Below are 16,914 nucleotides of genomic sequence, written 5' to 3'. Positions count from 1 at the left end.
CCCCGGAAGGACTCCGCCTCCCACAACCCGAGGCTGCTCTGTGGGGGCTGCGGCTGGGAAGCAGACAAGGCGCAGGTGCGGGCGCGCGGAAGAGAACCGGGTGCGGGCAGAGCAGGGTAAGTACAGGGCAGAGATCGGGGTGCAGAGAGAGCAGGGTAAGTGCGGGGCGGAGATCCGGGGTGCAGAGAGAGCAGGGTAAGTGCGGGGCGGAGATCCGGGGTGCAGAGAGCAGGGTAAGTGCGGGGCGGAGATCCGGGGTGCAGAGAGCAGGGTAAGTGCGGGGCGGAGATCCGGGGTGCAGAGAGAGCAGGGTAAGTGCGGGGCGGAGATCCGGGGTGCAGAGAGAGCAGGGTAAGTGCGGGGCGGAGATCCGGGGTGCAGAGAGAGCAGGGCAAGTGCGGGGCGGAGATCCGGGGTGCAGAGAGAGCAGGGCAAGTGCGGGGCGGAGATCCGGGGTGGGGAGAGCGCGGAGCAAGTGCGGGGTGAGGAGATCGCGGAGCAGAGAGCGCGGGCGGCGGGGACCTTGAGCAGCTGCCTAGGTGCTAGATGACCGGCCTGTCGCCGGGCGCCTGCAGAGAAGCCTTGGCCCACTGACCAAAATCGCTGAGCACCTACTCTACGGGGAGACGCCCCAGACAGCTTGTTTTTATTGTGATTATTTTATTCAGACAGCATCCCACCCTGTAGACTGGTCTGGAACTCACTGTGAAAACGACATCAGGCTCCAGCTGATGGTAATCCTCCTGCCTCAGCCTCCCAAGTGATGGGATTACGGGTGTGCCCACTAACGGTCTTGTTTTAGACTCACAGACTATTCTTATTATCAGGTTATTGTCAGTAATGATTTCTACTGCATTGAAAACATCTCCTCAGCGGAGCTGGTGCACGCATGTAAGTGATCTCAGTTAGGGAGGTGGAGGCAGGAGGATCAGAGATTCAAGGTCATTCTTCCATAGTGAATTCCAGGCCTGACCGCCTTCCAAGGAATCCTGCCCCCGCCCCGCAAAGAGAGAGGGAGAGGGAGAGACTCTCTCCTCCTCAGTCTTAAGTTGTGTAGATTTCTGCTTCCTGTCAAATTGGCTCAGTAGTTTAGATTTACTTCTTACAATAAGAGTCAAGAGTTGTAGAATCGAATTTTAGGATGTTTAAAATGGAAACTCTGTTGACGACACTTCTAACAGGCCGGTGTTTGGAAGATTTCTTTTACAAATTTGAATAGTCATGAAACTGCTTTCATGTTTATTTAAATTATACTTCTGTGAGTCGTTGAAATGCCTGCTTTTGAAGTTTTTCAGTTAGTAATGATTACACTTGGATTCAGCTTCCTTCGTGATTTTCAGCTTTCCTTGGTGAAATGAAACGAGTGAGCCAGAATTCAAAAACAAAGTACTGCAGCAAATTCAAATAAGCGTTTTCGTCACCAGATGTGTTTCTGGGTTTTGTCGTTGTTGTTGTTGTTGTTGTTGTTTTGCTTTGTTTGCTTGTTTGTTTAGCTCCTTAAATACACGGGTGTTTTGCTTGCGTGTTCGTCTGTGCACTAGGTACATGCAGTGCCCATGGAGTCCAGAAGAGGGCATGAGATTCCCTGGGATAGAGTTAGAAATGGTTGTGAGCCACCCACCGTCGGTGCTGACAATCAGCCCCAGGTCCTCTGGAAGAACAGCCAGTGCTCTTAACTGCTGAACATCTCTCTACGCCAGACAGAGCATTTCTTAATTACAGTTGTGAGCTGATTTGTATTTTATAAATGTATTTACTGTGTGCAACTAGTTGTACTAATAACAACAGTGAGCTGGTAATTCTGTAGATGCCTGGACTCTAGACCAGTGGTTCTCAGCAGTGTGGGTTGTGACCCCTTTGTGGGGTTGAACAAGCCTTTCACAGGGGTCACCTAAGACCATCCGAAAACACAGATATTTATATTATGATACATAGCAGTAGCAAAATTGCAGTTATGAAGTGGAAATGAAAATTTGATTGGGGGGGGTCACTACAACAAGAAAAACTGGCCGGGCGGTGGTGGCGCACGCCTTTAATCCCAGCACTCGGGAGGCAGAGCCAGGTGGATCTCTGTGAGTTCGAGGCCAGCCTGGACTACCAAGTGAGTTCCAGGAGAGGCGCAAAGCTACACAGAGAAACCCTGTCTCGAAAAACCAAAAAAAAAAAAAAAAAAAAAAACAAGAAAAACTGTATTAAAGGGTTGTTCTGAACCTTTGTTTTCCCCAACATTTGTGGGAGGAAGTGGAAGTTTGTAGGTGTATATGTGAGTGCGTGTGCCTGTGGAGGCCGGAGTTGGACGCTGAGCATCACCATCCTTGGTTGATTTTTCTTGTTGCATTGAGTCGGGTCCTCTCAGTCAGACCCAGATCCATGCACAGCTAGTCTTGTTAGCAAGCTTGCTCTAGGGATCCCGCGTCTCTAAATCAGAGGCTGGAATCGCAGGCAATCCTGTAAGCCTAACCAGGGTTTGCATGGGTTCTCTGGTCCTAATGCTTCTGTGACAAGTGCTTGAGCTCTGTCCCCAGCATGCATCATGTTTTTAATCTGGGTCTCCAAGCGTCTGCTTTTTTACGTATCAGACTCTTTGTAGTTGGGTGTGGTGGCCAGTGCATGTAGTCTCAGTTCTTTAGAGACTGAGTGCTTCAGCCCAGTGGTAGACAGCCAGCTCAGGTACAGAAGAGACACCTCATTTCTAATATAATACATAAGCACATACATATTTGACTCTGCTTTTGTTTTTTGAGACAGGGTTTCTCCATGTGCCCTGGAACTCATTCTGTAGACCAAACTGGCCCCAAGCTCAGCGATCCAAGTGCCTCTGCCTCCCTGGGATTAAAGGTGTGCGCCAGCACTGGCCAGCTCAGTATCTGACCTTCGGTGTCAAGAATGTTAAGAGCTAGTGAGATGGCTCAGCAGGTTAAAGAACTTGCCAAAAGTCTTGACTGCCTAGGTTTGATCCCTGGGACCCATGTGGTAGAAGAGACCTGCAGGTTGCCCTGAGACACTTTATTTATTATATGCGTGGATACACATGCATATAATAAATAATCGTTCATTTATTGTATATTATGTAATATAGTATATATGTATATGTATATATATATATATGACAGTTGTTGAATCTTGTTTAAATGAAGCAATGTGAGGATAAATGTATGAAAATTAGTCCAGCTACTGAATTCTGAGTTTTCTTTCCGTGTCCAAGAATGTATGCTAGATTCCAGTCAGCACCCCATGCACACTTAAGAAGGAAATCAAGAAGAATTAGATTTTAAGATACTAACACTGATAAACTTTAGCTAGAAAGAGAATCTAGAACAATGGTTCTCAACCTGTAGGCCGTGACCCCATTGTAGTATCGGATAACCCTTTCATGAGGTTGCCTAAGACCATCAGAAAACACAGGCATTCACATTACCATTCATAACAGTAGTACTGTGGGGGGTCACCACAGCATGAGGAACTGTCTTGAAGGTCACAGCACTAGGAAGGTTGAGAACACTGCTCTAGAACATGCAGTTCTCACCATGCCCCCTCTTCTCTCCCCATAATTGTTTTAGGTTAACATACAAAGTGAAGGTTTTTTGCTCATGGAATCTTCATACACGTATGTACTTACGGTGTGTTCTCATTCATCCTGCTCAGTGGGAGGACCTGTTGTTTTCTAAGGAAAGTTTATGACTTGCATTTGAAGTTTCAGTCTCCCCATTTTCATCACTGTTAGCCTTTTGGTTACGATTAAGTTTAAACACAGCTCATGTTCTTCTTTGCTATTTTGGTAACTGATAAATGCAGGTTTAGCTTCATTGCAATATCATGCCTGCATAATTACCCACAAAACTGATAGAGTTTAAATATTTTTATTATATTTATTTATTAGGTGCTCTGGTGGGCATCAGAGAACAATTTGCATGAATCAGTTCTCTGATTTTACCAGAGTTTAACTTTTTTTTTTTTTTTTTTTTTTTGAGACAGGTCCTCATTATTTATCTCTGTCTGGCCTAGAATTCGCCATGTAAATCACATTGACATCAAACTCACGGAGATCTGCCTGCCTCTCCCTCCCAAGAGCTGGAATCAAAGGCATGAACCACCATCACACCTGGGAAGAATTTAACTTTGCATCTTTCATGGATAAAGCAACCGGAAATCCCTATGGCTGATGAATTTCTGTTTCGCTGAATTAAGATCAGACAGGGGAGTCATGTCGGAAGAAACAGTCAGAGAATCGCAGTTCTCCCTGAAGACGGCCGCCCTCAGAGTGTTGGATGTCCCTGTGTCCTGGTACTGTTCTCTCTCCCAGGTAAACAGAAGTGAACCGAATTTGAATAGTGTGTTTATGTTGTTCAGTGTAATTTGTTTGTGATTTTTCTTTTCCTTGAGGTTGTTTTGTTTGTTGATACTAGGGATTTGAACCCAGAGCTTGGAAGCAGGCGGACTGACTGCCCTGAGGATTTCACACAGCGTAGTCAAAATGCTAAAGTTTGGCTGGAGAGATGGCTCAGAGGTTAAGAGCACTGGCTTCTCTTCCAAAGGTCCTGAGTTCAATTCCCAGCAACCACATGGTGCCTCACAGCCATCTGTAATGAGATCTGGTGCCCTCTTCTGGCCTACAGTCATATATGCTGGATACATAATAAGTAAATAGATCTAAAAAAAACAAAAACAAAAAAACCCAAAATGCTAAAGTAGTTTAATATCTACTTTTAAAAATTATTTTGTGTATATGTATATGTGCATATACGTATTTTCATAATATATTTATATGTAAATATTTTATATTATATACATATAAATATATTTCATTAAAAATATGTATATGTATACACTGTATTACTTTAAAAAGTTTTCCTTTCTTATCCAGGTGTGGTGACATATACTTTAATCCCATTCATTTATTTATTCATTATTTTTTAATGACTCGTGTATTGTAATAGCTTAATATTGTAAAGATTTATCCACATTGTAGCACATGTTAGAATTTCCTTTTAATATGGAATAAATATTCCACTGTATGCATATACACATTTTTGCTTGTATTTCCATCTGTCTGTGAACTACTTGGGTTGTTTCCATGTTTTAGCTATCTTGAATAAAGCGTCTATGATCATGGATGTGTAAATAATCTCTGGAAGACTGCTTTAGCCAGTCACGGTGTCACACACCTGTGATCTCAGCACTCCAGAGGCAAAGGCAGGAAGACCAGGAATTTAAGGACAGCCTGAACTATAAAGAGACTCCTGTTTAAAATAATAATAATAATAATAATAATAATAATAATAATAATAATAATAATAAGTGGAAACAAAAATGGGCCTGGGGAGATGTCTCAGCGCAAGTATGAGAGCCCCTGGGCACACACAGGCACCCGGACACAAAGAAAGGAAGACAAGAAAGATCCCGTTTCAGTTCTCTTCAGAATTATTTTTCAGAGGTAGAATTTCTAAACCACATGTTTGTTTGTTTTGTGGGGAGCTGCTGTGCTGGTTCCCACAGCAGGGGCGCTGTTTGACATCCCACAGCCTTGCTAACCTTATGGTCTTGTCTGACCATGGCGGCCGTCCTTCAGGTGTGCACTTTCCAGATCGTTCTCTCCTTCTGTGGGTTGTAGTCTGTTGTCAATATCTTTTATTCTAATTCAAAAATATTTTTATTTTGGGGCTGGAGAGATGGGTTAGAGGTTAAGAGCACTGGCTGCTCTTCCAGAGGACCTGAGTTCAATTCCCCGCACCCACATGGCGGCTCACAGCTGTCTGTAACTCCGTTCTAGAGGATCTGGCTCCCTCACAAGGACATACCTGCAGGCAAAGCACCAATGCATGTAAAATAATAAATAAATTATTTTAAAACCCTTTTTATTTTATGTTTACAGGTGTTTTGCCTGTGTGTATGCTGGGCATTGTGTATATGCCTTGGTCCATGGAGACCAGGAGAGGGCATTGGTGCTAAGTTGTGTGATTGTTTAGATTGTAGGGTTTTAAAAATATTTTCTAATTAATTTATGAATAAAATCACTTATTCCTGTGGTATTTATAAATAAGTTAACTTCTGTTTGCTTAAAATTCTGGATATGTTTTAAAAATTGAGCTCACTTTTAAAGTCTGATTTAATCATTTCTATAGTTAAAAATCTTGCTGATTGTTTATGTAGAAGTTTCAGGCGGTGGTGGCGCTCACCTTTGATCCCAGCACTCAGGAGGCAGAGGCAGGCAGATCTCTGAATTTGAGGCTAACCTGGTCTACAGAGTTCCAGGACAGCCAGGGCTACACAGAAAACCCAAACACCCCACCTCTCCCCTCCTCTCTAAGAAAAAAGATTCAGTTTCACGGGTTAATCATCATTTGGTCAAGAAATGTTCACAGGGTTGAATTACTGTATGTATCTATTGACTTTGAAATAATAATGTGTATTTCAAACTTAGATAACTTCAGAGCAGTGAGTGATAGCCTGTTAAATTAAAACAGACTGGCTGGGGCTGAAAGAGGGATACATAGGCTCTTTATAATGTTTACAGATAAGTAAGATCTACTTTTATTTTTTTTGCGGGGGGGGGGGCACACGCGTGTGTGTGTGTGTGTGTGTGTGTGTGTGTGTGTGTGTGTGTGTGTGTGTTGGGGGATTCGAGACAGGGTTTCTCTGTGTAGCCCTGGCTGTCCTGGAATTGGCTCTGTAGACCAGGCTGGCCTCAGACTCAGAGATCTGCCTGCCTCTGCCCCCTGAGTGCTGGAATCAAAGGCTAATTATTGTTTTGAACAAAATCTGAATTGTGGAGGTATTGTGTTCCCAAAATATTGTGCACCCTAATAAACTTATCTGGGGTCAAAGAACAGAACAGCCACTAGATACAAAGACTAGAAAATGGTGGCACTCACGCCTTTAATCCTAGCCTTCTGGAGGCATGGATCTCTGTGAGTTCAAGGCCACATTGGAGTTGGCCAGGCATGGTGACACACACCTTTAATCCCAAGAAGTGAGCTTTTAATCCCAGGGAGTAATGGCAAAAACAGAAAGATATATAAGGCGTGAAGACCAGAAACTAGAAGCATTTAGCTGGTTAAACTTTCAGGCTTTTGAGCAGCAGTTCAGCTGAGATTTATTCTGGATGAGGACTCAGAGGCTTCCAGTCTGAGGAAACAGGACCAGCTGAGGAACTGGTGAGGTGAGGTGGCTGTGGCTTGTTCTGCTTCTCTGATTTTTCCAGCGTTCACCCCAATACCTGGCTCCAGGTTAGATTTTATTAATAAGACCTTCTAAGATTCATGCTACACTGAATCGTTTGATTTTTACCAGTAAAGACTCCGGAGCCAGATGCTGGGGTGAAAGCCTGCTGATCCGAGAGGCAGAGGAAGCACCCAGCCGACCTTCCTCCTCAGCGGAGGTCCCAGAAGCCTTCTTCCTCCTAGGCCATCTCGAAACACCCTCCTCAAAGTGCCCGTCCCTCCCTTCTGTTTCCTGTGCATCTCTCTGTCTGCCCTCCTGACGCCTTCTGACTCTCTAAGATTTTTTTCTTTTCTTTTTTCTTTTTCTTTTTCCCTGTGCAGCTTTGGTGCTTGTCCTGGACCTCAGTCTGTAGACCAGGCTGGCCTGGAACTCACAGAAATCTGCCTGCCTCTGCCTTCCAAGTGCTGGGATTAAAGGTGTGCGCCACCACCGCCTGGCAATTTTTTCTTAATAACCCTATGTTCACTTCTTGTCCACTGGTTGCTTGCGCCACCTCTTGACCTATGGTTGACTTTATTTAATCCTGTTTACAGTATTTAAGCGGAAAGCTCTTGGATTAAAGGTATAATCTAGGGCTGAGCCAGAACTAGAAACAGGTTTTTCCAGTAAATAACGCAATCTCAGGGTTCATGGGGTAATCAAATATCCTGCAACAGCTAATTTTAGTTCTTATGCTTTTACTTTTAGTGAAAAGATAAGAGTTTTTTTTTTTTTCCAATCTTTTCCAGATCAAATTTTCACCAGTAGCTAAAAGATTGTTTGTGGTAACTGCTGTGAGTGCTATATCTGTAATTTTTTTTGCCCATCACTTTAAAAGAAGACGTGGAAAAAAGAAAGAAAAAATACTACCGTGGGAACCAGAGCACCTCCTACTTGAACACACTAAAAGAGCAGCATCGGACAAAGGTCTGTGGAAATTTCCAGATTAAATCTGTGAACCATGAGATACTATGTATCACAGCTGGAGCACCGGTCTGTAGGGTTAGAAAGTATGCAGGAGAAAAGACAGATACATTAAAGCCACTTAGTGGCTTTAATCCCAGCACTCCGAAGGCAGAGGCAGGCAGATTTCTGCGAGTTCAAGGCCAGCCTGGTCTACAAGAGCGAGTTCCAGAACAGCGAGAGCTGTCGTTACACAGAGAAACCCTGTCTTGAAAAACAAAACAAAACAAAAAGTATGTGTCAGTAAATTATATAGTAAAATACAGTTTCAGAGGCTGGAGAGATGGCTCAGCAGTTACAACTGAGAACCGTTCTTCCAGAGGAACTGACTTCCCTTCTCAGCATCCACATCTGGCAGCTTCAAAGGATCTGACACAACTGGCCTCTGAGTACCTCACTCATGTGAACATACCCACACACTGATACATATACACGTATTTTAAAAATATAAAAATTAAAAAAAAAAAACCATAGAACCATGAGACTACATTCACAACCTGCTTTTGATGTATTTGATAATGTATGAGAATATCATTCTAAGTCAATAGTGCATGCTGTCATTTGTAAAACATAGTAATTATTACATTTGTACAAATATACTATAATTGAATTCTGTCTCTGTTATCTTTATGGTGTTTGTGATTTTTTATGAGATTTTTTAACAGTCTTATGTAGCCCCAGCTGGCCTTGACTTCACTATGTTGTAGTTAAACTTTTCTGTCCTGCCAGCCACTCCCCAAATAACCACACAGAGACTTAATGGTAATTATAAATGCTTAGCCAATAGCTTAGACTTGTTTTTAGCTAGCTTTTATAACTTAAATTAACCCATTTCTGTTTGTCTATGTGCTGCCCTGAGGCTTGTTTAACTCATCTATGTACATCCCATCCTGCTCCCTCTCTGTGTCTCACGGCATCTCCTCTGACTCCTCAGACTCTGCCCTTCTTCCCAGGGTTCTCTCAGCCCTGAAAATCCTGCCTAGCTGTTGGCCAGTCAACTCTTTATTAACCAATTAGAGTAATACATATTCATGGTGAACAAAAGAATTATTCCACAACACTGTGTTCTGAGGCTGGCTTTGAACTTTTGATCCTCTCACACACAACAACAACAACAATAATAATAATAATAATTTTTTGACCAGGCTAGATGTCTTAGTATTTTACTGTGTCATGTATTTTATGGTTTTGTGATTTATTCATCAGCATACATAGTGAACCACTGTTTGTTTTTTATTGAGATTTTATTAGATCTCAGACAAGCATTATATTCAGCATTTTATATATTTTTTATAGTAGCTCTATGAATGACTACAGTGCCATGTTCTTCTCATTTATGTATTTAAAACACTAGCATATGAAGATGTTACCAAGGTCATATAACATATATGTACTGGAATTTGAAACAGAGTCTGCCCTGTCTTGCTGAGAGAAGCTAGGCCTGGTGTGTACTCTGCAGATGAGTGTGCAAGTGGTGGAGGGCTCAGAAGTGCACAGAAGCAAACACATTTAAGGGGAAGTTGTAATTTAGGGAACAAAGTGCTTACATTTTAAACTGACAGCTTGTGAGGTAGCTGCTGATATTTTTACACTGATTATAGTAAGTCATTCAAAACTGGCCTGAATCGTTTGCTGAATATTTTACCTGGTTATAAAATCTGGTATTTGTATAACATACAAACATTAGGAATGTATATTTTAATAACGTTGCACATTTAATGATTTATGTGCCTGAATAAAATGAGTTCTAAAAAAAAGAAAACTCAGGTGCTTTCTGAACGACTATAACCTGAATTTTTTCCCTGGAAGTTACTGTTGGAATTGCTGATGCTTTTGGTTTTGGTGTGTTTGTTTGCCAGGTTCCAGCTGTTCCAGTAGTAGACAGAACTTGACCTTGTCACTAAGTTCCACCAAGGACAAAGGATCTCAGTCTTGTAACTACGCTAATGGAGGACTTTTCAGCAAATACTCGGGTTCTGCCCAGAGCTTAGCCTCTGTAAGGAAAACATACTTTATTATTATTCTTACATTTGCTTACGTATCTCTTATTAGCTTAAGTATCACATATCTGCTGCTCTTAGGGGACAGTCTGGTTGAGTCTGTTTCCTTTGCTGCTGGTGTCCAGTTTCATTGAGTAAGTGATACGGTCCATTTGGTCCTTTGAGAACAGCTTTGATGTGGTAGTGTTGATTCAAAAGTAGGTGCAGGCATCCTTTTTCCTGGACTGGATGTGATGGCTCATGCCTGTAATTCCAGTATGTGGGTGAGAGGGTCTCCTTGCTTTGTCGAGCTCTCCCTGTACTTTTGGGCTCAAGTCATTCTGTTACCTTAGCCTCCTGAGTAGCTAGACTGTGGAGTCAGAGAGTCACCTGTGCCCAGTGAAAAGTCGCTAAAATTTGGAGACCTGTGGCAGAGTAGGAACACCTTATGGGGGTTTGCAGACTTGCAGTTCTGTGAGCTGACAGCATGGCGCAGATAAGACTCCTGTATCTTCGACACCCTTAGCCTCGGCACCTCCCTTAGCAGGAGTAGCTGCAGGGGACTACTTCAGTCCCCTTTGCTCTTGCTCAGCCAGCTTACCATTCCACTACAGGCTGTGAGGCGGGTTCTGCCTTTTAGACAGCAGGTAGTACTTAAATCGGGGTTGTGACTCAGACAGTCGGGATCTAGGTCCACAAAACTTGACGAATGAGGTCAAGGGAGCAGGAGAGATAGCTCGATAGCCAGGAGTATGTCCTGCTCTTGCAGAGGACCTGAGTTTGGATCTCAGCACCTATGTTGAGCAACTCATAACCACTTGTAACTCCAGCTCTAGGGGATCTAACACAATCTCCTGACTCCCTTGGGCAACTGCACCTACGTGCAAATAACTCCACACAGGCACACATGCATACACATAATTAAAAATAAAAATCAATTAAAAAAATGAAATCTAAAGATGTGTTAAGAGTTGTTTTAAAAATGACTTCCTTTTTTAAAATTTGAGAAATCATGGGAATGGAGGTATTGATGAACTTGGAGGAGGAATTTTTACTGTGGGAAGAAGGCTAGACTCATCATATTAAGTTTATGATGCCAGCAGAAAAGCAAGTGGAGTCACCAAAGGCACGTTGAGATCTGCATTTGGATTTCTCTCCAGAGAACAGCGCTGGAGTTAGAGCCTGGGGTCATCTGCAGGCAGTGACTGGCATGGTTGGCACAGCAGGTTTTATTAGAGAAGGGGCATGAACTGCACCTCTACATTATCATTTAACATTGTCTGAATCCCCAAAGACAGAGCCTAGGCTGGTGTAGTTAGCATTTATAAGTGCTGACACAGTAAAGGTTTGTCAAGTAGTCACCTGATTTTTTGTGAAAATACTGATTTATTTTCAAAATATTGTTCTACTTATATATTTTTTAACAACAGGGCCAGAGTAGTTAAGAGTCCCGTGAGTACTAAATTTGAATATAATCAGAATTATTTCTTCAGGTAGAACTTACCTGAACTATAATTATAGAACATATGTAAGTAATTGGTAAATATAAACTACCATAGCAGGTTTGAATCAGGATAGTGTTTTCCTGGCATGGAAACCCTGGGCTCTACCCTAGCACTGTATAAAAACCAGGTATAGCGGCATACACCTGCAATCCCAGCACTTGGGAGGTAGAGGCAAAAGGATGAAACATTCAGGTCATTGCTGGCTATATAGGAGACCGCGCGCACGTGTGTGTGTGTGTGTGTGTGTGTGTGTGTGTGTGTGTGTGTGTGTGTGTACACACTCATGCATGCGCGATGATCCACACGCGATGATCCACTTTCGTTGGTCTTCATTTCAGGTTCAGAGTGTCAATTCCTGTCATAGCTGTGCTTGTGGAAATTCTAATTCCTGGGACAAAGCAGATGAGGATGACATCAAACTTGTTAACATTCCTGTGACCACTCCCGAGAATTTGTACCTGATGGGTGGGTATAGAAGTTCTGAGTTCTAAGATACTGTCACCAGGTTTCATTAGAAGGTAAAAGGAAAGTTAGTTGGGGCTGGGCAGGTACTCAGTGGCAGAGAGCTAGGCTGGCATGTTAGTGTCCTGGGTTTGATCCCTATGGGGGAAAAAGAAAAAAAGAAAAACCAAAACCAGTGATTTCTCCTAAGAGAATCGACTGTAATTTTAAAATGGCCTATGTCTGTTGAATCTATGCTATATAACATCATCAGCTGTACTAGTTTCTTGAGATATAATAAGTTATATTATATATTGTGATATAATAAATTACCTTAAATACAGAAACTTTAAAAAACAAACAAACAAACCAAAAAACCCAGCAATCAGTTCACTCAGAGTTCTGGAGCCAGAAGTCCAAAATCATTATTACTGATCTGAAATCAAGGTGTCAATCAGCCGCATGTCTTAGGAGACCTATGAGAGGATGCAGTACTGTCCTCTTCCATGTCTCGTGACTCCCAGCATGCCCTGGGCCTGTGACAACATCACTCCTCCATGACATCACTCTTTATATCACACTCTTATCCGTGCGTCCCATCTGCCCAAACCTCTCTGTTATACTTGTAATTTGATTTACCTGGAACTCACTCTGTAGACAAGGCTGGCCTTGAACTCAGATCCACCTGCCTCTGCCTCCAGAGTGCTGAGCTTAAAGGTGTGTCCCACTACATCCCTCTAGTTCATTACATATTGATTCAGTCTCACAAAGGATCATGGCCAGAGAGCAACTGGATTCTTTGTCAGAATGTAAACTCAATAGCCCTTTGCACAGTTCCCAAGAGAGTCCTTATTCCTTTCTGAAACCTCACAAGCCTGCTTCCATTGGCTCTTTCTGCATTCTGGTCTTCCACACTTCCTCCAGAATGGCCCATTAAGCTCTGCTTACAGCATTTTAGGGCATCTTTAGCCTGTGGCATAAACACACTCCTGCAAGCCTACAAACCGCATGATCATACTTATCCCAGCAATAATAGTCCCTGTCTGTGACTTTCCTTCCAGTTTCTGTTTTGTCATTTTACATGTTAGGAAACATGGTTTTGCTCATTTACAGTCACTCTGCTCTTAACCTTTAGGCATGGAATTGTTTGAAGAGGCATTGCGTCGATGGGAACAAGCTCTGACCTTCCGCAGTAGACAGGCTGAAGAGGAAGCCTGCAGCTCCGTTAAGCTGGGAGCCGGAGATGCCATTGCTGAAGAAAGCGTAGATGTAAGGACGGCCTGCTTTGGATTATTGGGAGAGCCTCTTTCTGGGCAGTTAATACAAGTTGTTTGCTTTTCCAGCTTGGGACTACGTGAGAGATTTGTGGGCTTTTGTTTTGTTTTGACTTGAGATAGGGTCTCACTATGTAGCCCCTGCTGACTTAAGACTCTTAGTAGACGAGGCTGGTCTGAAACACTCAGAGCTTGTCTGCCTCTGCTTCCCCAGGGCTGGGATCATGCCCAGCATGAAGGGCTTCTGGCCGGGCATTTTCTATCTGAGCTTTTAAGCACTTTTGGTTTTGAAAAAAATTGTTTTATTATTTTATACAGATAAGTGTTTTTCCTGCATGTATGTACATGTACCATGAGTGTGCCAGCTGCATGCAAAAGAGAGTTGGGTCTTCTGGGACTAGAATTGCAAACCGGTGTGAGCTGCCATGAAGGTGCTGAGAATCAAACCCAGGTCCTCTGCAAAAGCACCAAGTACTCCGAACTGTTGACCAACACTCCAGTGCCAAACCTTCAAGTGTGCAGACTTCCCTAGGATGTGTAGACGTAGCAGATGCAATTAATTTCCATTGGTTTTGTAATACAGAAGGTAGAACTGGGTCTTTATTGATCATTTCAAAGTTAGAGTGGATTGTGGAATCAGGAGCCAGGACAAGGGGCACTAAATCTAATTTAGCAAATCTTCTAGGCAATTTTTATATAAGCTCAAGTCTGAAAACTCTTAGTCTATCTACTTAAAGAATCATTCAGTCCTGCCTCTGTATTACAAAAACAATAGGTATGGCTGGAATTTTATCATTAGGTTTGGTCACCGGCACCCATGAACTTAGCACCAGCTCTGTCTACACGGCAAGTTTCTCTGTGGAAGTCACATTCTGTGTTTAGAGTGTTAACATGAGTGTGATAGTTGCTGTGTGTGACTGTTCTTCTCTCTTCGTAGGATATAATTAGTGCAGAATTCATCCATAAGCTTGAAGCCCTGCTGCAAAGGGCCTATCGCCTCCAGGAGGAGTTTGAAGCTACCCTTGGGGGATCTGACCCTAACTCTCTTGCAAACGATACAGGTAAGGTAGAGAGAGGTTTCTATGGTTTTCTGAAACCTGTGGGTTTTTTCTTTTATATATTGAAGTCATTTGCTTAAGTGTCTTATGTGTTAAGTTAGAAATGTTTTATGAAATGTCCCAGGAGAAAAAGTGTCTGCTGTAGCCAGGCTGGCTAGAGCTCATAAACCAGGCTGGACCGGCTGCCTGTCTCAGCCTCCCAAGCACTGAGAGGAAAGGCCTGAGAGATTTTGTGAATGACATTTGGAAGAAAGGAATGATTTAACAGTGTTCCTTTCTGTAAATTCCTCCTAAGATTGGAATAAGGGAAGGAGGGGCCTGGTGCTGCAGAGATGGTCCAGTGGTTAAGAGCATCTGTTGCTCTTGCAGAGAACTCAGGTTCCATTGCCTGCACCCACATGGCAGCTTACAACCTCCAGCATGAGGGATCCAGCACTGTCCTCTGATCTTTTTAAGCACCAGGCATGTACTTGGCGCCCAGACGTACTTTTAGGCAAATCACTCTTTTTTTTTTTTTTTTTTTTTTTGGATTTTCGAGACAGGGTTTCTCTGTGTAGCTTTGCGCCTTTCCTGGAGCTCACTTGGTAGCCCAGGCTGGCCTCGAACTCACAGAGATCCGCCTGCCTCTGCCTCCCGAGTGCTGGGATTAAAGGCGTGCGCCACCACCGCCCGGCTGGCAAATCACTCTTATGCAGGAAGTAAAAATAAAAAGTTTTTTTTTAAGAGATTGAAAAAAGGCAAAATTATGTTATGCATTTTGTTTGGTTTGGTTTTGTTGTTTTTGTTCTTGTTGATGTATTTTTGGGACATAGCACTGGCTGTCCTAGAACTCACTGTGTAGCTCAGGCTGTCCTGGAACTCACCGTGTAGCTCAGGCTGACCTGGAACTCTTTGTGTAGACCAGACTGTCCTGGAATTTACAGAGATCAGCCTGCCTCTGTTCCCAAGTGCTGGAAAAAAATTTTTAAAGTAATTTAGGTCATGATCTGATTGTATCTTATCTATAGTCCTAGCTACTTTGGTACGCTGAGGCAGGAGGATTGCTTGAGCCTATGACAGCCACCTTGCGTACTACTAGCCATCTTGTGCCAGGATCTTTGCTGAGCACTCTATGTGAGCACACGTTCTGCTCTGAGTCAAGCACCATTCTCAGTGAAAATAGTTTTATCTGTGACAAGTGCCATCAGCACCCAGGAGGTTAAGGCAGGAGCATGAAATCAAGGCCAACTGTCCAGTGCCAATTTCCAGCAAGCCACCTGGGATACATAGTAGTAGGACCCTATCTTATAAAGAACTGAAGTAGAAGGATGCTCATAAAACCCTATGCGGAATCATCCTTATGTTCAGGTGAGAAAAGGAGGGAGTAAAGAACAAGAAAGAGTTCATAGTCTTAATCAGTGTATTGTGTTGCCTAACTGCTTGTAAGACTGAGCAACGTCTTTAAATAGGAAGGCTGACTATGAACTTTGTGGGGTGGTATAAAGCTTGGAGCAGGTAGGCACCCTGGGAACCACGTACTGCAGAAGCAAGAAGACTCATTTCTGCGGGTGATAGTATTTTGTGGGGGTCTTACTTTCTTCTTTTTTTTTTTAATTTTCCAGTGCTGAGGATGTAGCATGGGGCTTGTACACACTGGTTGGATGCTCTGCCACGGACTTATATGCCTGTGGGCAGGAAGTCAGCACCGGGTGTCTCCCTCGATTGTTTTCCCCTTGATTCTTGGAGACAAAGTCTCTTGCGAACCTGGTGCTCACCAATTGGCTATGCGGATTTGCCGATGAGCCCTAGGGATCTGCCTGTCTCCTTATCCCTTGTGCTAGGGCTATAGACACACATCACCACGCGTGGCTTTCGCGTGGGTGCTCGGGATCCGAACCCGGGTCTCCATGCCCGTGTAGCAAGCACTTCTCTCACTGAGCTGTCTTCCCAGACCCCCTGCTTTTTAACAAAGATTTTCTTCCTCCATATGTGGGTGGGAGTCTGGTTAACTCGAGCCTCTTTTCTGTCAGGCCCTCAAGTCTCCAGGGCACATTTCACATGTTTTGTGGAAATATTTTTTTTTTTTTGTCTATTCTCCTGTCTTATGCTTTTCTTTTATGTGTGTGGGAATTTTGTCTGCATGTATGTCTGTGTACCACATGTGTGCCCAGTGCCCTAGGAGACCAGAAGAGGGTGTCAGATCCCCTGGATGGAGCCACAAAAACTTGTAAAGCACCATGTGGGTGCTGGGAATGGAACCTGGGTCCTCTGGAAGAGCAGCCAGTGCTCCCAACCTCTGAGCCAGGCCTGTTTGTCTTTTGAGGCAGCTGAGGATGATCTTGAGCTTCTCATCCTCCTGCCTCTACCTCCTCAGTGGTTTGCACCCCTGTGCTTGCCGTATGTGGTGCTGGGGACGAGTCAACCAGGAAGCTACCTTAACTACTGTTTTCCTTCCTATCCCCTTTCCCTCCAGCATTCTGGCAACTTGAGGCTTTTAAAAACCATAAGATTGTTA

The 16,914-nt window shown here is 43.4% G+C and overlaps 1 protein-coding gene across 7 annotated transcripts in view; it reads left to right on the top strand.

Moving 5' to 3' along the window:
- Positions 1-16,914, top strand: part of Miga1 (mitoguardin 1) — a 68,851-nt gene continuing 51,937 nt past the window's right edge. The window contains exons 1-8 of one of the 7 annotated variants that reach the window (XM_076575249.1): positions 23-116; positions 1,542-1,724; positions 4,006-4,303; positions 7,950-8,127; positions 10,023-10,159; positions 11,986-12,112; positions 13,224-13,357; positions 14,300-14,423. In XM_076575249.1, the coding sequence (XP_076431364.1) occupies positions 4,163-4,303; positions 7,950-8,127; positions 10,023-10,159; positions 11,986-12,112; positions 13,224-13,357; positions 14,300-14,423 (841 nt within the window). In that variant the 5' untranslated portion in view covers positions 23-116; positions 1,542-1,724; positions 4,006-4,162. Of the gene's footprint in view, positions 117-1,541; positions 1,725-3,560; positions 3,621-3,975; positions 4,304-7,949; positions 8,128-10,022; positions 10,160-11,985; positions 12,113-13,223; positions 13,358-14,299; positions 14,424-16,914 lie in introns of those variants that run through there. The other 6 variants (XM_076575246.1, XM_076575248.1, XM_076575250.1 and 3 more) reach the window with 6 other exon arrangements.

Source organism: Peromyscus maniculatus, chromosome 6, assembly GCF_049852395.1.
Source record: "Peromyscus maniculatus bairdii isolate BWxNUB_F1_BW_parent chromosome 6, HU_Pman_BW_mat_3.1, whole genome shotgun sequence".
Classification (NCBI taxonomy): Eukaryota; Metazoa; Chordata; class Mammalia; order Rodentia; family Cricetidae; genus Peromyscus; species Peromyscus maniculatus.
The sequence above is the reverse complement of the archived record's forward strand: the minus strand, read 5'-3'. Positions and strand labels throughout refer to the sequence as shown.